Source organism: Eufriesea mexicana, unplaced genomic scaffold (assembly GCF_001483705.2).
Source record: "Eufriesea mexicana isolate 0111107269 unplaced genomic scaffold, ASM148370v2 scaffold474474821, whole genome shotgun sequence".
Taxonomy (NCBI): Eukaryota; Metazoa; Arthropoda; class Insecta; order Hymenoptera; family Apidae; genus Eufriesea; species Eufriesea mexicana.
In genome coordinates, this window is record NW_016907964.1 from 684,406 (window position 1) to 707,120 (window position 22,715).

General features: G+C 37.5%; 2 protein-coding genes across 4 annotated transcripts in view; one reads left to right on the forward strand and one right to left on the reverse strand.

Annotated features, from left to right (window-relative positions):
- Nucleotides 1-3,730: 3,730 nt before the first annotated feature.
- Nucleotides 3,731-12,485, reverse strand: LOC108548425 (transmembrane 7 superfamily member 3). 2 transcript variants are annotated; one of them, XM_017901345.1, is made up of 8 exons: nucleotides 12,262-12,485; nucleotides 10,954-11,289; nucleotides 8,635-8,903; nucleotides 6,605-6,776; nucleotides 6,377-6,517; nucleotides 5,694-5,840; nucleotides 4,536-4,793; nucleotides 3,731-3,976 (listed from the first exon to the last, which is right to left on the reverse strand). In XM_017901345.1, the coding sequence occupies exons 1-8, from the start codon at nucleotides 12,356-12,358 to the stop codon at nucleotides 3,777-3,779; spliced, it is 1,620 nt and encodes a 539-aa protein (XP_017756834.1). In that variant the 5' UTR covers nucleotides 12,359-12,485; the 3' UTR covers nucleotides 3,731-3,776. The 2 variants fall into 2 exon arrangements, with proteins under 2 accessions (XP_017756834.1, XP_017756842.1); XM_017901353.1 differs by lacking the exons at nucleotides 10,954-11,289; nucleotides 12,262-12,485 and adding an exon at nucleotides 10,194-10,489.
- Nucleotides 12,486-12,619: 134 nt separating this feature from the next.
- LOC108548631 (ankyrin repeat and SAM domain-containing protein 1A) overlaps nucleotides 12,620-22,715 on the forward strand; it is an 87,651-nt gene continuing 77,555 nt past the window's right edge. For both annotated transcript variants that reach the window (XM_017901672.1, XM_017901681.1), the window contains exon 1: nucleotides 12,620-12,837. In XM_017901672.1, the coding sequence (XP_017757161.1) occupies nucleotides 12,734-12,837 (104 nt within the window). In that variant the 5' untranslated portion in view covers nucleotides 12,620-12,733. The remainder of the gene's footprint in view (nucleotides 12,838-22,715) is intronic.

Here is a 22,715-nt window from a genome sequence, read left to right on the forward strand (position 1 = left end):
CACGCGACGAAGCATGGATTCCGATCGTGACGTGTCCATAACACACAGCTTCTTGCAACGAAACGACCAATCAACCATCCCTGTGTATCGTGAAACGCGCGTCTACTTTCCGCCACTTTCCCCACTCCAATTGTTTCGTTTTTAAATACCACTTAACATGTCGGTCGCTGATTCGTACTTGACGCGACGAAACGTAGCGTTAAATCGATGACTACAATAGATTTATTGGCTTTTTTCACATCCTATAATAGACTGTCGCAGAAAATATCGCGTGTTTCGGGAGAATCTTCTTATTGCCTATTGAGACGAAACGAGTAGTGAAAAATATGTATATACGAATGATCGGAAGATAAAGACATCGTCGTAATCAATGTGATTGACATATACACACTGTTACGATAGATTCATATTAACTCCTTGATGCTGACCACTGGATAGTGATTCTATGATTGTCAGAAAACTATAAATAATACTCGAAGAACTTCTGTATTTCAATTTTAGATCAGTGAATAGTGTAAAGTATACATAGTTCGCAATGCATGGTCACTAATGGAAATATAGCAAAATCGTAACCAATTGTACCGCGCGACTACGCCAATAGATGGCGACAGCGATCGCTGCACTAAGGGCCGTAAGCAATTTTCAGTTACAGGTATACAAAATACCGCGGTATTTGTATAAATAATTCACTTATTATTTATTTCATCATTCTACACCGAATACTGTTTAATATTTTGAATATCTTCAAAAATCGCAATTTTTCGTAGATTATTGTTAATACACAGCGACGGGAGAATTCCGAATCGACATCATACGGTACTGAACGTCGTTCGCGCTCTTTGTCTCAGTCAAATATCTGAAGTTGCTGCTTCGACAGTTGAAACGTTAGTATTGCGTGTTCTCTTCCAATGATGTCTCGATTTTACTATTCTCCTATTGTGATTATCCGCACTAACAGAAGTTCTGATAGAGTGTTTCAGTGTCAAGGTGCTAATAACGAATCGAAACAGTGATTAAAACCTCACGATATTTTATCGAGACAATCGAATATTCGTGGTCGATTAGGAGACTCGCCGTTCCAAGACACCGGGCCATATTTTGTTCGCTTCACCGAGGAATATTCCACGAGCATGTGTATATGAGTGTTACGCAACAAGCATCCGTTTAATCAGACACTGATCTCCGATGATTTTCCTCCCTCTCGAGAGAGGAAAGCTTTCTGCCGAGCAACTGTCGCGTTACCGCCGAGAACGTCGCGTCGAGTCTCTCTTGTCAATAGGTTGACGAGCTGTAACGATTTTTGTCTGCAGTCAATAGGGTAATTTACGATTGTTGTGCGTGGAGTCGTGGCGACGAGGCACGAACGAAAAGGCGAAACCGTGCCTCGCGTAGCAGACGCCGCCGTTTTCTCGCGATATCGATACGCGGCGGAGCTGGTGTACCGCAATTCGTTTGAACGTTTTCTACGGCGAACGGAGATTGTACTGTACATTAGTAAATTTATATTTTTGGATGAAGAAAAAAGTAAAACGAAACAAAACGCGAAAACAAAGAGAATGCAACGGCCGATAAATAATAACAGGCCGAAGTAAAGAAAAATCGCTCGCGGACGCGAGCACACGCACGCACGCACGCCGCCATTCTGTCGGTTCTTTATGGTCGAGAGCCTCGGTTCTCAACGTCGTACACTTCGTTCGGATTCGCATGAGCCACTTCTGCGTTCACAGTCATTTGGATGTGAGAACCATCAAACGTTCCAGCCTTATTTCCATGCACAGTGTTAATGTTTTGTGATTTCACTATGATCGTTGCGTGCTCATTTCGTGTCGTTTCGTTCCCGATTCATTGCTATCGTTATTTTGATTTTCCAATGATAATCATCGATACGATTTTTTCAATTTTTCCTTTTTCTATGTTACCTATGGAATATTTGTATTTTGAGTGAACGACACGCGACGAGTTTTGAGAGATATTTACACGCGATTTGGCATGGTCATAGAGGGCGCCAGGAGAGTGTTGTTATCGTGAATTACAAAATGGCTTCTTCGAGCTACGATGACTTTATTTTTCCAGCAGATTTACTCGCTAAACGTTTTTGTTTCTCTTTCCATGAAAAAGACAGTACGTTTTATGAACAATGTCGCGTTCGTATTACGTATGGGAGAAAAATAAAGCCAACGATTTTGAAAGAATGTAGGATATCGTATACTTTGTTGCAACGAAATGGAATTTGAAGCCGCACTCGTTGTCGCGTAAATTTGATCTATACTTCGTTCATGTTGCCGGTACACTGCATGTTTAAAAAGATACGAACGAGTTCCATTTCGTTGATGTTGTCAATGAGTTACCATGATGTTTCTATTTTTTGCGAATGGTTCGTTTGATCTGTGAAACTTCGTAGACCGAGCCCTTGACGTAGAAGTGGTCACGCAGTTTTCTTATTATCTGTAATAATAATACTGATAACGAATACAGTGTATGAGTATTAACAAATTTATTAACGAGAATGATATATTATTGCGACAGTAATCTACGTAAGTGTTGTGAATAATGGAGATAATATTGTTGCTGTGATTACCTTTAAGATTGTAAGTAGTAGGATATAGAACCACTGTTAGGTGTCACTGTCTCGATTCAATAAATGTTATTTCATTTTAATGACAACGCAAGTCATCTGCATTCATTCGTAACACTGAAACCTTTTACCATTATCCTTCAAACCTGGTCGTTCCTATTTGTATAAACGTACTAAGCCCGTATTTAACATAAATTGTAATATTAACACTAATAGTTTTTATTTGGTTTCAGGGTTAGACCTAATTTTAAAATTTTGCATGAACCTATGAAAGAATAATAATGTAAGCTTAGTATAGGTGTACCACCGAATACAAACGTATATTTTATAAATTCAAGAATTTTCATTATTCGTAAAATTTTATTCCGTGATACTGTCAGATGGTGATAATTAATTCTACTTTCAAATTTTTGTTAGGTTAAGGGTGGAACTGTTAAACGATAAAGTTCGTAGAAGAGTTCACGTTTCAAAGGTGCATATTTGCTTTATTTTTAAATATACAAATTTACAATTATAAAAGAAACAACTTTACAATTTATTTTGGACAGCAATGGACGAGAACCACAGCCCAATCAAAGCCAGCTTATATCAAAGTATTGATGAGAGAATGTGACCTTGAGCAATTATGTTTATACTTCTATTACAGTTCTCATAAATGAAGATTGCAGATATTTTTACAAAAATTAAACAGGGAAATTTTCATGGTTAATAGTATGTTGGGAAATGAATATAAATACAAGAATTTATTCAACCTCTACAAATTAGTCAACTATTTTAGTAATTAAGAAATAGTGAAAATGAAAGGTATAATTTTTTTTACATCTATACTATATACATGTTTGATTATATGTGATATTATTATTATTTGATATATATACACATAATTTTGATTTCTTAAATTACTTATAAAATGACTGAGTGTAAATATGGTTATAAGAAAAAGTTACATAAAACATTTATTATCGTCAGATCATGCTGATAAGTAACAAATTATACCATGTAAATAATATATAGTAAACATAAAATAGAGGAACTACTTATTTAGTTTAGTTTAGTAAGTGAGATTTGTATATAGTTGATTATTATACATTATACATATTATACGTATTAGATAATATTGTATATAAACATAGTACATAGTAAACGTACGTGATACATAGGTATATGAGGTGTAAACATAGTTTCCAATTTTTAGTTGTTTTTAGTGCGGCACATTAGGGCGTAAAAATCCTGTGCAGAAACTTCGATACTTCCACTCTAACGGTCGCGTTTCTTTTACATTGAAGTTGAATCTTAACAATGGTTTTCTTTCCTCTTCATTGCCTTTTCGATAAGTTTTAAATATGTATCTGCATAAATGACACGCCGCCAAACACGTCCAAAGTACGATCAAGCATATATCTGAAACGACATCGTATATAGTATAGTCAAAATTTAATAAAATTTGTTATTTAAAATTCTGACATAACATTAAATGATGTGAACAAAAATAAAATCTTCAAATTGCTAACATTTCTGTCACATTATTGTTCACTGATATCCTTGAAAATTAAATTTTACAACAAAATTTATTCAGCACTTTGCATACTAAATTTAAAAATTGGTACATAAGTATCTCAAATTTAAAAATCTACTTTTTGCTATGGTGTGTCTAGGATCAATTAATTGTTCAAGATTACTGACAAGATAACTCAAGCCTTAAGAACTGAAGATCATATTGTTATTATGGCTATCAAAAAATAATTGAACAAAAATTGTATTACAATATTCAGAACATTTGCATGACATAACTCTTAAGAATTTTAATTATTAAATCTTTTAAAGTACATTTAAATATATATATGATTGTTTATGGTCTTAATCAGAGAAACTCACTTCAACTAATTGAATAATTAAATATGATTAGATTATAAAAATGTTCAAATACACATAGCTCTAGATATATAAAGAGAGATGATACCCCAAGTCTGAAGTGGATGTTGAACAACAGCTGAGCCAAAATCTTGAACAGTGGCTCTCCTCACAGCATTTATTATAATATATTTCAAACAAGAGCCAGCATAGTAATCAATTGGTAGCACCACAATGAAGGACGTGAATATGGAAGTAATAACAATGAAATTCCTACAACATATCATATAGCTTATAGATATACTAATAGTCAAGGTCCAGAACAGTAACCAGAAGACCCAATTCTGTTGCAGTATTATGAATGTATCTGAAAAAGAATCAAAAGAAAACCACGTTATACAACCAACTCACATCTATACAAAAATATTTCACGACTCTACTATCCCATATTCATTTATCTCAGATAAGTGTCAAATGAAATATAATCCAAGTACAAGGAAAAGCATCAGGTCATGGAGGTCTTTGCCTATACCAGTGTCCCTCGTTCTCTTTCTACAGTATCATCTCCATGAAACACACGCGGTTACATAAACCACGGAGAACATGATCAAACTGTGCCAAAGACGCAGCGTACAGGGTGAACAGAGGGTGGCCAAGTCGATCATCTGTCGACGGGGTAGATCGAACCGATACTCCGTGCAGTTACGCATGCATAGACCGTGTAATCTAAATAGGTCCCGTAGCTAAATAAATACGGGGGACACAATTAGGTAAATGCGAATCTTTCAAGCTGGTTAGATCGCTTCGTGGGAGTTCTCGCAGGGGTCAGGGCTGCGTGTACGCGATGATTTCCATCGTGTGTGTCTGTGTGCGTGGACGAGATGCTAGGAGGGTAGGTATATGGTGAGAAAGGTAGGAGGTAACGCGAATGCCCGCCACTGCTGCATGGGGTGATTCGGCAGACGAGGTTTCCACATGAGCGACCAACATTGATAAAAGCTACAGGGGAACTCCCTGGCTGTGCTTCATCCCTTCACCAAACTCGTACTAACTTCGGGGGCGGTGGGCTCTCCCTCCCTTTCTCTCACCCCTACTTTTCTTTTCGCGTTACTCTTCTCGTTCGTTTTTAAACCGGCTTTCATTATTTTCCTATAACTTCCTACGTAGCCCCCAGTCATCTTTCAACACCGCACATGGAATCGCTTTATTTCCGGATACGTTTACTGCCGTTTTACTCGTGTCCTTTGAGTGACAACCTCCTGCGTACCTGGCAAATGGAAGTAAGTGACGCACGAGAGAAACAGGCCTAGTGTCATAGCGTATGCCAGCTTGGCGATTAGAGGGCAGCAGAAATAAAATATCGTCCATAGCACCACCACTGCCAGACCTATTAACAAGGATATCCCGATGTTCGCTGAAACAAACAAAATATATCATTGCAAGACTGTATTTCTTATTAAAAAACTAGTTATTTTCGGAAATATTTTTCTCTTTTTGCAAAATAGGATATTGAAAGATGTTTATTATATGTTTATCTAGTATATAAAAATCGTTCCGACTTTATTTATATTTTAACGATGACTTATCTTTATTCACCTTCATCGGTGTTGTACGAATTAGTAAAGTGACGATACGTGTGGAATAATTTATGCAGCGATAATTTCGTTTAGCTGTCGTAAGTGCAAGGTAAGAACAAACTGGATATTTTGAAAAATTTTATTTATATTTTAGGGGTTTCGCGAAACGGCGAAATCTCGAATCCTCGAACCCGGAAAAGCGAGGAAAATTTCGGGAAATTAAAGCTTCGTTCTCGGTGATGCGAAATTTTCAAAAATCAGGTAAGGAATGATAGAAAATATTGGTGAATTTTCAGCGTCTGTCATTTTTAAAGTTATAGGCAGATCATCTTCGATCTACCTCGAATAAATTTGTATGATATATAGCAATTACCGACTATCGCGTAACCAAACACGGTTCCAGTGAAGAATACAGGCATGACTACGTCGATTTCAATGAAACCGGGGCCTCGATATATCAATAATAATCCGAGGATGAGACAGAGGGCGTTGACGGCCTTGTAAGAAGTCGTACCTGTAAGCAATGGCGACGTATGAGAATCATTGGGTGCATAGGATTGATTTTTACTCTTGATTTTTGCATGAACGATGAGATACGTACTTAAAATGCTGCACGAGCTAGGATCGGTTACTGGATTGCAGCCATAGGAGAAATTAGGCACATAGGCTGCGGAATAGTTCCCATAAGTGGCCACTGCAACGTAAACCGAGGGAACTCCGATGTATGCGCTGAATATTCGTCTTATACTTGTGGAAAGAAGAGGACTCCCCACCTGATGGAAAATATACAATTCTTTTTTTATTAAAATTACAGGCCTGAATTTATGTGTATTCGTCTGATCTCTGAAAATGTTCGAATACGATACAGACGAGTGCTGTGCACGTTTGATTAATTATGTACAATACGTGGTGTTGTCAACAATAGTAATTTAATATGATATTTAGCTGTTACTTTTGGCATACAATGCGATATTCGTTAATCAATGATTAATCAAACGTACAGTTTACCTGTAAGTATAATTAGTGCATTATAATGAAATTGTATAATGGCGTCGAGGTATCTGGGAATAGATATTTAATACAGAAGAATTTGTATATTTTATATATATATATTATAATTGTTATATAAATATTATTAATTATAATTAATATACATTATATATATTAATGTATATGTAAATGTGTACAAAGTATACACTCGCTGATAAAAGTTAAGAAACAACGTAATCGTTTGGCAATTTCGATATATTGTACTATATAAGATATATAGTATCTTAGAAGGTAGAGAATATTCCGAAATTACCAAACGATTACGTTGTTTCTTAACTTTTGTCAGTAAGTGTACGTAAAAATTTATTTAGGTACATCTTTATATATATATTTCTCTTAATCTATTTACGTAGATTTATGTAGATCTTTCTTATCTATTTTTCAATGTTCTGTTTCGAAATTATCTAATTCGTGTATATTCCTTTTCATTCCGCGTTAAATCAAGCCACTGTTTTCAGTGGACCATAAATCTACGAAAAAATGAGGTCGGTGAACGAGGAATATTTTTATAGTGAACACTTTTAAATTATGGCAACGATTGCAAAATAAACTAATCGATTAATCGTGAATTCGAATACTTTTTCCTGATACTGTAATGGATTAACGTAACGAAGAAAGAATGATTTTTCTTACCAATTTAATATTCAAAATGGCTGCTATTTGCAGGTTCGGTCAATGATTAAACTCGGTTTTAAAAGTCTGAAAGTAAATTTCGGCTCGTAAAATCGTGCACGGCAAACAGGCGAATGAAACGAATAATCGAATCGGTAACCGGATATGGGTTTTTGGTTTGCTGTTAATTATCGAAAAATGCAGATTCTCAGCAGATAATTTCGATTCAATTAACTGTCACGATCTCCTTAAAAATGTATAGTATTTCATAGCGTTTCAAACTCGACGAAAAATTAAAAACCTGAAAGAAAAAGTCGCTCCAACGAATAAAAACTAAGAAGGGAAAGCATTTTCAAAAATTAACTTCAACTTCAAATTACCTTACTACAATGAAACGTGCGTTGAATAATGAAATACCCAACATAAAATTAATTTCAAATTCAATTAGAAGTCGAAGTTTATCTTCACAAAATTATTTTCGAAAGTAATTCGATATTTGGTTTTTAATTTAAAAAATGTATGCAAGAAATTTCTGTGAAAAGACATGTAGACCCCTGAGGATAGAAGTGGCGCCACAGACGTTCAAATAACCTACATAAAGCGAATTTTGAATTCAATTAAAACCTAAGCACGGTTATTCCTGAAGAATCATTTTCATAACTTCCCAATTACAACGCAATTAATCCGTCAATCCAAACGGTATCTCGTGTTGGCTGAAAAAATTTCTGTAGAAAGCCGTGTGAACCCCTACAAATGGAAGTGCCGCCACTGTCGATTTAAACTATACAAAAGTCAGCTTCAAAGTTGATTCATCCGTCTCGGTTTATTTTCATAAATAATCTTCGTATTCTTTCTACTCAGATGTATTCAAGACACAGGACTGACTAACCGATATCTCGTGTGGGTCTCAGAGACTGACGTAAGAAAATAAATAAAAATACCCAATAAAGAAAAGAAAATGTCGAGTACCTCATGTCCGTTCATCTTGATATCCTCTACAGTCAGCATCTTTATAATAGCCGCGAAGTAACCTTCATCACTGAAGTCTTGCTCGGATAAGAACATCTGATACATCGTGAGATTCACCAAGTTCTTTTCGCAAATCGGCCGCATGGTGTCATTGAATGGTTGCGAGGCGGGCTGCACATCCACGATCACCATCGTGTCGCGTGTCTGCACGTGCATGTACGGCGCGATCTTGGTATTGAACTCCATGTTGCATCCACCCGGTACGGGTGCTGCGGAGAGAACAATGAACTGATGGACGGGATTGATCGTTCTTTGCATTGGGAAATTTATTATTCGAGCCCGCTTCGTGCCTCTGCGTCAAACGGAACCAACGGAACGACGATATACAGACTAGTCCGATAACTATTGTCAGTTTAGTATCCGCGATGGCAGGAAATGCCATTTCGACGCAATTTGGATAACATTGAAACGGTTAGTTTGTGTTTATAGAAATTGGATCCCGCATTGAAAATGACCTTTGTCAATTTTTTTTTTTCTTTTTTTGGATTTCCATGTAATTATGATGTACACTATTTGCTATATTTAAAATTATAAAAAATTTTCATAATTTTATAGAAGTATAATTTTGTAATTATGTAAAAACGAATTAAAAATGGTGAAGTACCTACCGCCTTTGATGAAAAATCAATAAAATTGATAACGGTCATTTTTGATACGAATTCTTCGATTTTCTTTTTTTTTTCTTTCTTTTTTTTCGTGTTGGTGAACAAAATGGGTGAGGTCTAGATAGTATAATTTGATTTAGTAACTTTGATTTTAGCATAACGGGTATATATATGTATATATTATTTATTAAAACTCTTTAGAGGTTATATAATGTATTTCAGTTAATATTAATGGCTGTGTAATTTCTGTGTTCTTAGTATTTGTGGAAATTATTTTCTGTGAAATTGTAACTTGTAAAATTGTAATTATTTAAATATTTGAAAGTATCAGAGTAATTGATTGTTTTCAATTTTTGCATATTACCGTATGATTTTCTAAATAAGACAAATTATAATTTCATAAAGTAGGCAAAATAAAAATATCTGATCGTATTGCGTTTTAAATAAGCATTACGCAAATGTAAGAAAAATGGGTAAATAAATGGTATTTAAAAGTATAATATACGAGAATTCGTATATACGAAAATTTCGATATTTTGAAAAATAATATTAATATAAATTATAAGAAAATAAATAATCAAGAATATTTAAAAAATATACAATTTTTTACTAATTAATTAGATTTTTATGTGTGTCAAATTTCGATGATTTTTTAATGCTTAGTCTTAGTTTTCGAATTATTCGCAAACAACTGTTGCTACCGTATATGGCACTCTGTATATATGTACATATCCGTGTCAGTGTCGTATTAGTACGCGTACAACGCTTGTCGACTGTTTCTATAATGTACAAACAAAATATAAATTTGTAAAATTTTGGTTGAGTATATAATGGACGAACTTATTAAAACAGTACCCCTAAGTAGAATTTTAACAACAATTTATATATACTAACCCAAATCTAAAAATCTAACCAGTGCACTGTTAATTCCTTTCTTGTTGAAGCTAACTTTATGTAAGGTTAGGTTATCGAGTGACGGGCCGTGAACGCCGACTGTGTGAGTGCGACATAAATGAGCGATTAAAAATTCACAACAAAATATCTTCTTAATGAGTTCACCCATTATATATATTAGTCACCGGCTGCCAGAATGTATTTATAGAAACAGTAAGATATGCACACGTTGACACGAATGTATGCAAACAGACAGAATTCAATCTATAGTAGCAGAAGTTTCTTCCAAACGTATATCGGAGATTAAAGACCGAGCAGATGTAACATCTGTTTTAAAAAAATTGTTCAGAATATTGTTCTTTATAACATAAAAAAATCATCGAAATCGAAGTATATCATAATGTACAAAATTACCCTTTTTATTAATATAGAATTATTTTTAAATAATATTTCTTGACCCTTATAATTTTGTTATAGTGACAACAATAATGGATCACCCTGTATATCCTTTTATATTACTTGGAATTTGAAATGCGATGTCAATAGAAATTCTTTTATTTCAATCAGCAATTTGTAACGTATCGTCTGAAATTACATATTTATAAAATAAAAGGTTACTGTTGATATATGCGTATACCTCAAACTGTAATCGTATATTGTTGAATGTCATTTAAATAATATTTAAAAATTTCTGATACAAGCAGTAATAGAACAATGGTCCATAACGATTTGTTTATACGAAATAATCGGTAACACTCACCTTGACTAGGGTAAAGGACAGCAACGATAAGAGCCTCAACGACGTGAATATTATCATTTTTTACGAACAGCTGCGTTGTTCCGGTCGTAGCTTGCCGAGATAGAAGGCCAATATTTGATCCAAATACGCTTCTATTTGAAACCTTACTGAGGTAATCTTTATCATATGACAGTGTGACATTATATTGATAGACATGAATTTGAAAAATAATAAATGATGTGTCAGAGGAAACGTTTGTTATATTAAATATTACATTGCTACTGGCTGCAATAGATATGTCTTTCATGTATGGTGTAGCCTGAACATCGCTTAGATTCATGTGAAATATACTTCCATCTGTAAAACGTATCATATATTATACTTAAATTCTACAAAAACCTGTTTTGCGTAATGATTCATTTCAGATTATATTCAAACATCTCTACCGAATTCTATAGCCAAGGAGAAATTGAAAAAATACTATAAGCTAGATTTCCTTTATGTATATGGGAATTAGAAATTCATTTCACTTACAACGCTTGTGAAATTTTTGTATATTTAGTATTACATAAGTCAAGAAATTAGATGCGTGTGTATCCTTATTACTAAGATTAATGCTCAGTTCAAATTAAATACATAATCTCGTTAATTATGTAGAAGTCATATATTTGATTTCTACAAAAACGTGGCTTACAAAAACTACAATGACTTGTACAGTTTGAAAGATAAGTATATTTAGTAGTTTCCTTTCATTTGGTTTGTATAATACGAGTAAAACTTTGTAATATGATTATGTATGTACACAGTCCATATTACAAAACATGTATGTAGTTATGATAATAAATCTATTTACAAATTTATCTATGAATTTAAAATGACATTTTTATTTATATTATAATAGTATATTTATATTTTTTTAGGTAACGTACACTAGTTGATTATTTTATTCTATAACTTAAATAACGTTTTATACACTAAGTAGAAAATATGATTAAGAAATTGTTTCCGATGACAAATAATGTTTCATTATAGTATATTACAGCTTGTATCTAAACCTGATATTTAAATAAAAATTTAATAATCCTGATAAATACTATAAATAACTTCATATTTCTAATAAAATAATGTACACAGTTACAAAAACAATCATGAATTACTTCATCTTTCACTTTTATATTTGTTGATAAACATAAACACAATTAACAAAATTTATTCGTATTATATTTAAAATCACTTACGTCTAACAGTGAATATTTTTAACTGATTTAAAAAATTACACAAAGAAAAATTACCATGACATGCTATTGAACTTTAAGGTTATGTGCTTACCATTGAAAGTTGATATATTTGATGATTTTTCTCTAGCTAAGGTGCCAATAATGAGCAACAGGAAGATTAGCAACTCTCCGACAAAACTGCGACTCATGCCGATCAGAGTTACGAGCCGCGTGACACACTTATTCGATTAAATTGCCACAAAGCCGAGTCGGCGTGAAGCCACGGAAAATCAGTACGGCGCAACAGCTGACAGTCGGCTACATGCCTGAGCACGGTATACTTCGAGTCTCGGCTACTGTCGTTCTGTCTCACTCTTGAACAGCCAATCGGCGTACGCTTGTACGTCCCTTTCTTTCTTGCGCTCCCGTGTGTTGCGAGTGTTTTGTGAAGTGACCGCAAGGTGGCGACGCAGTCGGCCCAAGATGGCCACGCTGGATCAATGAAACGCGAGTAATCATAGTAAAAACAGAAATTGACAAGTGTGCAAGTGAACACCAGACTTTGATTACAGTGTAAATGGACCATGGGGAAGGATCAGGAGCTGCTGGAGGCAGCAAGAAGCGGAAATGTCACCGTGGTCGAGAAGATTTTGGGTCAACGAGCGAAGAGGAGTGGTCCACTAGCAAGGTGGGTGTCACCGTAGCAGACTTTGCTTTTCCACGCTCCTTTTCCCGTTTTCTCATTGTACATAGTGTTTCATACGATAGCTCTGATTGTGTGCACATCATGTTACCTCCATTGTACGAAAAATGACCTCACTGTCTGTCAGTTCATCGAGAGATCAAAGTTACGTGACACGTTCTTTTCGTATCGCTGTTACGATGATTTGTGTTTCAATGATAAAGTGTTTATACAGTATTGACTGCTGTTCCAATTGTTTCCTTTCATCTCATTGTCTGAGTAGTTCCGTGTTAGCTTTGTTAATCCGGTACAGGTAACTGTGTTTTAGGCATAAACTGAATCGAACGAATCATTACGCATACCGGTTCCTGCGTTAAATTATCTACGCTCGATTGATCGCTACATTTTTCCAATTAATTCCGACAGTTTGCCAGAGATACTCGTGGATGCGTATCCGCTGTTTGTACCGTTAGTACCGGGAATCTGTTCCGTTCGATAGTTTTGATATTAATTAAGCGAACGAACCTTATTGCAAACAACGGGACCGCATTGTTATTATTATTATTATTATTGTTTTTAACATAATTATTTAATGCTCTCGTATATCGTCTATCGTTCTCATGATATATTTTTAATAACCGACCGATTCCGCATCTCGCAGCTGATAATTGGATTTACGGTGCGCGTTTTATAAAAATTGTAACCGTCGTTTGAACACGTTCCCGTATCTTCCGAGTTGCCTTTGCCGCGCAACGCTTAATAATGGAGCATTTTCCTTTAATACATATTATACAATCGTCGCATGGAAATAAACGCGGGCATCGTAATTTTCCCAACCGTAATCAGTTTTACTCTGAATATCTATAGAGTAGAATAATACGCCCGTATGCGCGTGTTACCCACGTTATTGTCCAGTGATTATTCATGATTTCACCATGACCATGAATCACCCTGCCGATGTATACGCTATGTATATACGAAGATGCGTTATGACACGGACACGCAACCGATTCCACTATCAATTATTGAAATTCGTGGTGAACGTTTTAGCGAGACACACGTAATTCATTTTCACTCCCTGACGTGGTCGGTCGCGTACACGTGATATCGCGTGCTAAGATTTAATTAAATTTCCAAAATAAAATACTCAAAAAATTCGGAGGTCGACCTATGCGTCTGGAAATTATACGAAACCATGTTTCTCCACGACTTATCGAATCCTGCTACTTTCTATTTATGGAAGCAGATAAACAGGCTTATTTCGTGAGTAGCTATTTATTTTCAAGGGTCAATGATAAACCTCGCTCGAACGTAATAGATCGGTGAAGATGGCGCGACAGGGCCGTAATATTTTTGTCCTTATCCTGTGTTTAAGGAAATAACCTTTGAGACTCTCAATTTCGTGGCTGCGTTAATTGGATTCAAAGATTAGATTAGGAGACTAAAAAAGTGACATAAAAATACATTCGTAATATAAGACAAGCATAAAAGATAAATATTCAGGAAAAAAAATATGACCGATATCATAAACTATACATATATAAGAAAAATACATTATTTTGAATATGCAAATATAGATAGTATAATTTAATATAATTTAATGTGAAATTAATATTTTTTACGGATAATTTTAATTTCAGTTTTTTTTTTTTCATAACCTCATTGTTCTATAATGGATTATATAAAATAGGTAGGCTCAATCGGTTAACCTTTTTTTAAATTATGATATTAAAAAGATACATATTTTTTCTTAAGCATCTAACGCGTTTCACGTAATAACACGAGTCTCGTGTTAAACTCATTTCAGTGGAAAAAGCAGTCAGTTTAATAACTTAGTCATCCTTCCGAGTTAACATAGTTCGGCCTAAAAAGCGTCATTTAAATACTCGTACACGTGCACGTAACTACGAACAGCAAGCTTTCTACGTAACTCGCGAATCAATTCACTAGGAATGTAATCGACTCGCTCGACAAATCACTGTCAACTTCTCTAATCGCGAGTTCCGGTCTCAATCGAACTTCAGATCGTAATGGATTCCTTTGCGGATTCGATCGACGGGTCGAAGCGGATCAGTGGTAGAGGGCGCGATTAATCGAAACGATCGGTCGCCAGTGCTGCGTCTTTATTGACCCAGTCCCGCGAACTTCTCGACAAAGACGACTTTGTCGACGCTTCTCGCGCGCGTTCATTAATTAAGTCACGCTGGCTACGGGACGAGAAACCGCCGTTTGTTTTCGAGAGGTCTCTGCCGCGTGCTCGTGTAGAAGCAGGCGTGCGTGCTTCGAGTGCATTCACGCATTTTAACACCGATTGTCGCTCACGAGCAAAAACCTTCGGGGCGAAAGAGAAAGGGAATATACAAGGGTGATGGAAAGGGAGGGGGTACGCTGGAAAGGAATAGCGGCAAGAAGCACTTCCCCCACTCCTTCCGTCACGAAAGAAGACGAAGTAAACCGAGCGAGAAAAGGACAGAGTGTCGGGATCAAGCGCACGGTGAATCCTAAATGTATCACGACGAAAGCGTTCCTCTTCTAACAAATTGCCTCTTTTGCTCGTCGTCACCAGTCGTGCAACTTGTCCATAACTACAAAGCTCGCCTGCGGCAACTTTCTACCAAAGCTCTTTACCCTTTCTCTTATAGTTTCTGCTCTCCTGCTTCATTTCTCTTTTCTCGTCTTCTTTTACCCTTTGTTTCTTTACTGTTTCAAAAGATCACAGGAAAGCAATATAAAACGCGCTTGCATCTCGCGCGTGCTGCGAACAACACTAGCGACACTCACGGGGTAGACGGGAAACATTTTGCGATGCTAATCGTGCCACTTCTCGTGTACCGGTGCCCGCGAATGTGTTTATCCTTTGTTTGCACGGCGTGTTGACTTTGGGTCGGGCAATAATTTTAATCACGGCCCTCGGGGGCCTCAGGAAGGGCTTCCCTCCGATGGGAACATCGCCTCGGGCGATTTGGTCTCCCGCGAACCAGAACTTTTAACGTCATCGGCCGGCCGCGATAACTTCGCCTCTCTTTGATGTCTCTTGGGCACACCGTTGGCCCGCCTCGGAATCCCCGGTATGAGGAAACTCACTTTTTAATTTATCACCGAGGATTTGATAAAGCTCGTTCGACGGTTTCGAGGTAATAAAGATTTCAGGGAGCTTGTTTTCATTTAGTCGAGCCGGGGATGAACGTTTAGGGCATGGAAAATAATTTGGGCTGAATTTTAACGATGCGATTATATTTAAGAAAATTTACGAAACATGGAATTAGAAAAAATTTATTATACGATATTATGCTTATTTTCCAACTTTAGTATTTTCAATGGTAATATTAAGTTGATTTTGACGAACATTAGAATAGAGTTTTAAAATTGTTTTATTAGTATCTATTTTTTTGTAACTGACATATTTATAAAATCGACAATTTTTTACACAGGTTTATCTTTCGATATTCAATTAGGTACCAAAATAACATAAATGATACCGTATATTTTTTCGTTCCATAACTTTAAGATTAATTTATCTAGAGACTAGACTTCAAGAAGCATGAACTATCATTTTAGACCGAGATAAACTATCGATAAAGATTTTCTTTATACATTTCTCGATATATTACGTCTTTCTTTCGACTCGCAATGAAATATTAATGTTATCTGTTCGTCTTGAAATACAATGTAGGTCAATCTCTCAATTTCCTCACGTCTGGGGCTTTCTCGCGAGGTTATGCGCTACGCGTCGAATTGGCGCGTAATTCAAATTCGGTTAAGACCATTTGTCCTTTCTCGTTTATTCGTATCGTTATTTTACTACTAAAATGGCATTAAATTTGAGAATTATCGGAGTGTGCCTTCTCTCTAACAATTCTATTACACTTGATCGGTATTGGTATAATATTTTGTTCGTTCTCCGCTCTTCTGGAAGAAGGAATCGATGCGTTAAACGATCGACGAGGGGATAATTAGCCGACAGGCAAGGCATTCTGTTACGAGTTCGCGTTCACTGTGTTCGTTTCTATTACGGATAGATGGACGATCGTCCCTTTAAGAGACGGAGAAAGAGGTATCGCAAGATAGAGATCTGCTCTTTCTCTCGAGGGGTGCGAAACTGCATAAAGTGCAACTAGAAGAGAGTAACCCCCACTCCCTTTTTCTCTCACCTTTCCGGAGTGACACTTGGAGTGTTTGCGAGGAAGGACCTTTTCGCGACATCAGCACGTATCGTGGCCCCTCTTCTTCGCCGGAGGAATTTATCGATTGACGCTTTAACAGCCCTCGCGTGTCTTCACCCTCGCTGCATTTTGGCCCCTGTCTACTGTTTCTCTCTTTGTCGTCTGGCTTCCCCTCTTATTTTATCTTTTGCGACGCGTACGTGCTCTTTCTCTTGTTTTCGATTATTCTCCACTGAGCAGTGTCTCACATACGGACATTCTCTTTTTCATTATTGTTCTCTCGTCGCCTTGCCGGCACCGTCCATTTTATCTCTCGCTCGCGCCATTTTCTTTCTTTTTTTAAATTTATCACAAATACATATCTCGCATCCGTTTACTTTGCTTTCAACAATTTTTTTAACAGCAATCTATATTTCTTCGTATCTTCTTTTATTTTATTTTATCTATTATCCACTGTTCCTCATTTTTATCTTATCTGTTGTTTTGTACTTTATCTTTATCAGGTGTCTTCGTTCTTCTGGTTTATTTTGCCTGTATTTTTGAATTCGTGTTTCGTTCTTTTTTTAATTTATGACTGTCTGTATTCTTTAATCTTGTTGGAGTTTTCGTTCCTTTTTCAAACAGACCCGGTCGATTTTCTTTTAGCCTTCGTTGCCCGTCTGCCTCGACGTAAGGGCGCGTTTGCACTAAACACTCGCACCCGTGGAACCGGAAGGGACTGGATAGAGAGGTTCTCTCATCCCTCGGTGCTGTATTGCGTCTCCGACTGTTTAGCAGTCGGGAGAAATCGCGTAATTCAATGACGTCTACCTCTTCTGTGGATTTTATCTTAAACCTTGCTATTATTGTTCAGTAGTATTTTATGTAGCTCTCACTGATACGTAGAAATTTTGTGACAGGTGTATTACTCGAGTCTTCTGACATTTCTATAAAGTTATCATGTCGGAAAAATAATTTTTTAATTTTTTAATTTGCGATTCCGAAAAATATTCTGTAGACTTTACCGCTTTTTGAAAATTCACCGAAATGTTCTCTCGAGCAACAATACGAATAAATGAGTCGATTCTGTGCATAGAGTGAATTAGAAGAAATTTCAAGCGAAATTTGTGTTCGTTGAAAAGCGATAGACTCGTGTAGAAATTCGAGATATATATCTATATATTTATATTCATATTCAGGGTATACGAAGTGTGTTTGTCTTATGATAGAAGAATGAGAGATTGTTAAACACATGATCTCGACAGGTTTTTTTAAATGTTTGATATTGTATGCTACATCCGTATGCTACAAACTCTGCGCGCTTTGCATCTAAATACAATGGCAGTCTCGAGGGACATTCATAAGGTTGTGGTTTATTGTAAGTCAAGTGCGCATCTCGACGTACATTCAAGCTCGACTTTCTTGGAAACAAAGAGCACATAGGAAAATGTTATTTCACGTTATATATTATTACCGCAGAATCATCCTTTCAACTGTGACGCTTATTATACAACCGTTGCATCTTACGCAATTTACCATTTCCCGTTGTGAAAACGGGACATTGGTAAGAAAAGGAAAGCAAGTAACGAAAAGGAAAATGGATATATAAAACAGTAGCGTATCATTTTGAATGTCAAATAAATTAATACCAATTTTATCCAGTGACGGATCCAAAGGGTGGCAAGAGGGGTGGTGCACCCTTTGACTCTAAAATCTAAAAATATTCTTATATTTTTATCCTTCTCTAAAGTAGATTATTCGACTGTATTATTTTGATATTTTATGGTGTTCAATGTAGATTGTAGGTAGAGGAATATTAACTCTGCACTCGACGATTTTTTTGGCTAAAGAGGACTAGGAGTTCAAATATTTTCTGCTATAAAACTAACGATATTTTTCGAGCAGTAAATATGAAATCGTATAATAATTAACACGTAGAATTATTTGATTTTGATAGCTCACGCACCGTTAAATTATCTTATATTTGACAGATTAATTAATACCGATCTTCAAAATTTTATCAAATGGTGGACTGAAGGGCGCCTCTCGAGTGCAAAGGGTTAAAACTATCTACGAACAAGAAGATACAGTCTAAAACAAAATTCGTAGCGCGAAATTGTAAATAAAAGAAACACTCTGCGAGCAAATTTCAAATCACGTAAAAGTACTTCTACGCGCCCAGAAGTAAGACTTCTCGAGCCGGCCCTGGTCTCGTTTCATTCCGATGTCGTGCAAATTAGAAATCAAGCTGGAAATGCAAATTAACTATCAGGCAGAGGCAAATCTCTGCCACAATGCGATTCATAAAACTCCAAGTCGTTTAACTTCAATATTCTTCATGGGACACACGTCATCCAGTTCCAATGGGCCACTTAAGCCTCGTTAACGCGACACTGGCCACCATCGCCCCAACGTAGCGAACTAACGCACGGTGGTGCCCCCTAGGATTCACGCGGATCGCTAGCACGATTCCCCCAACACGTGTACCATTTGTCCACGCAACAAAAACAGTCGCCACAATTATCTCGGGTAACGGGCCATTTTTGCCATCGATCGTTTGGCATCTTGATTAAAACCGGCAAGAAATTGCCATTATAGATGCCTGACAGACGGTGCGCTACCGCTTTCATTCGAGGTACCGTGCGCGCGCCCGCCCCGCCACCTATCTGTATCTTTCATGTCCCCTCGTCGTCCAATTCGTAATGTTCGTAGACGTCGAGGGCACTGGGCGATGTCCTTTTTGCAGACAATCTTCAGGGTTTAATTAAGGAACTTGGGCAAGCGGATAAACTCGATGAATGGGGCAAGCGAGTTGACGTCGAGGGCGCGACAGACGGAGAGGGACGGAGCGGCGACTCGCGGAAGCAACGGGCATGGCAGCGAGGGGGGCCGGTGAAAGAAAGGAAGAGTCAAACGTTGCCGACTGGTCTAGCATGGGAGAGACACGGGAGGACGTGACCGTTCCGACGTATTCGCGTTGCGTGTACGTTTCTACGGGGCGTTTCAAAATTAGAGGTGTATCGATGTGACAGGGAGTGGCGAATTAAATAACTTGGGTAGGGTATCATAGAAATCGGGTGTGAAGTATTAAGCTCTTCGCCTACGATATCGTGTGAGACACGTGGTAAGGGCAATGGGCCGAACATGATTATCACGGGTGAGAGACGTGGCTCGTAGCTATAGCCCAACGTATGTAAACATCGCGAGTCGGGCTCATGGTAATTTTCATCGATGTCTTTCTGTCTTACAAGTCTCGACGTGTCAGTTGCGTGTTATTCTTCGTCGCGTTCGGACGTAGTGGCTCCGCGTGTGACCGACTTTGTTGACTATGGCACGCGCCATCGGAGTTCACATGGTAGGGTAAGAAGTTAAATAATAATACTTTACCTTGTATCAGTCGCTTAAGATATTATTCGTTACTACAAGTATTTAGCTATAGATGAATCTGTTTATCAGTCGACGTATAATTCCTTATTCTAACCTTACTTTTATTTAATCGAAACGCAAGTGTATATAATTCAGTGTACATAATTCGGTATAACAAAGTATACATACGTCTTCAGACGCCTGAGACTTCTTTTTTGACCGCCGTCATTAAAAAAGAACAAGCAGGTATTTATTCGACAGAAATGTTTCTTTTATCGTCCTCCAGCGACCGCTGGCTCTGAAGCATCCTGTACACGTATATACACGTTCGTGTATGCACGAGTACGAGCTCAGGCCGAGTTCGTATTCCGACGCGCATACACGTGTCCGTCGGGGTTACGGCGTTTCTCCGTGTGTACTCGGCTTGAAGAGAGCCGGCTACCTCTCCCCGGCCCGTTGTTAGGGCGCGGAAAACAAATACGCGCGACTCTGTCCGCAAAAGAGCGAGAAAGGCGCAGCGTGGACTCAGCCGTCGTAACGGCGGACACGGGTACAGGAGAGTGGGGCGAGAAACGGACGGAATGAAAAAGGGGCTGAGAAGAAAGAGGGAAATTCAACACGTGCCGTCCTCCTCTCTGCGTTAGCTCTTTCCTATTCTTCTGCTTCGGCCAAAAGCTCCTCGAACTTCCAAGCGTTGCGAGGCGCACTCGCGGAACCCTCGAGTGTTCGTTTCTTTTTCTTGCTGCTACCCCTCCCCGCGGACCGCCGACCAACTCGCCACTTGACTCGGTTGCTCCGTGAGTAAGAAGGAACTGTCGGTAAGGGGAGGGCGAGTTTGCGTTGGTAAAATCGACAGTTTCTCTCGTTTTTGATCTTTAGTTACAATGGATTAGAGGCTCGTCGAGTGGCGTTGCTGCTCTGTCGAGTGGCGAGTGCCTTGAACGATCCGTTGAACGTAAGCGTCGGCTGTGCGCGTGCCGATGATTTAAAGTGCCGCTATCCGAAAGCTTAATGACGTCTCGTTGCTTAATGACGACGACGGCCAGGAGGCAGCCTTTGATCTGCCCCGCGCTCCGCAGAGAAAGGCCTTCGGTTCGCAGTAATTGTTTTGGGTAAACTGAATGCGATGCTTTGATGCCGGCTCGGCGACGTAAGCGCCGATTCAGACGCGCGTCCCTGTTAATGAGGCAAATCCAGTCGGAAGTTTTCCTGCTTTACCAACCGAGCCCTGTCTGCGAGAATCGGAACGAAATTGTTCGTAGGCAAGACGAATCGTGATAATAATGGCCCAGGTCTTTTGCTGTTTTTATTTTCGCTTTCTCTTCACTGAATGTTGTCTAAGAACGTTGTTCTTAGATTAGAGAACCATTGTGACTCTATTCTTAGTTAGTTTCGTTTGTATTCTGTGGGAACGTTGGCTATGCATGTACAGGTGAATTTGGGATAGAAAGTAGACGAAATGGGGTAAGTAGCGGTTTACATTCAGCGTGAAGCGCTGTTCATGTGTCCCAGTTTGCTTCATTTTTTGTTCGCTAGGAGCTCTACGCGTATACTTGTACGAGGTTAGGTTTTTATTGAAATTTAGAAATGTTACTTTTTAAGATGTATGTTTGATTTATTAAAATTCTGTTGTTTCATGATTTCATAAAAAATGCAGTTATATCGAAAGCATCGCATTTTACTTATCTTCTTAGTCGTATCTTTACGCTTATCGATAATTGTTTGATAATCATCGTCTGACCACAGATATCAATTAATGTATTACAACGAGAGAAATATTTCTTAATACCCTCTTATCTGAGGCACAGTGATTCGAAATTGCGTGATGATATTTGCCAAAGGAATTTGATAACATAGATACGCGTTAAAAATAGATTATGTTTACAAACTCTTCTGTTATATACCCTTTGTTCGTCGTATCAGTTTATTCAGTCGTTGATTTCTGGATTTTTGGCTGCCTGTAAAAAAAGAAAGAAAGAAATCAGTGAAAATAAATTGTGTATCGTTAAATTTATTTCCATTTTGATTTCAGTTCCAATCATTTCAATTAACTCGTTCTTTTTACCCAATCTACGGTTTTAAAATACGCGACATTGAAATTAATACGTTTTACAAGTACTTTCGCCCAACGTTTTTTAATTCGCTGTTCGATATAATTGCTGCGTCGCGCGTAGTCAAATTGTCAATGGTGTCGGATGTTTTTGTGCATTTATTCGTGCAATTTTTACCGTGTTGTAAACACGGTGTATTGACATCGCTTTGATAAACATCGCCGGGTTTGCCGAATATTTGCGAAGAACAATTTGCAGCGGACGCTCGATATCAGTAAACATTAATCGCTAAGAAGCGTTATTAGTTATTGTTTATCATTGCAAC

Coding starts and splice junctions, on each gene's coding strand:
- LOC108548425 (XM_017901345.1), bottom strand. CDS start 12,358: ATGAGTCGCAGTTTTGTCGGAGAGTTGCTAATCTTCCTGTTGCTCATT. Junction 11,290..12,261: donor AAATATATCAACTTTCAATG/GTAAGCACATAA, acceptor TACGTTTTACAG/ATGGAAGTATATTTCACATG. Junction 6,777..8,634: donor TCAAGATGAACGGACATGAG/GTACTCGACATT, acceptor ATTTTCCATCAG/GTGGGGAGTCCTCTTCTTTC.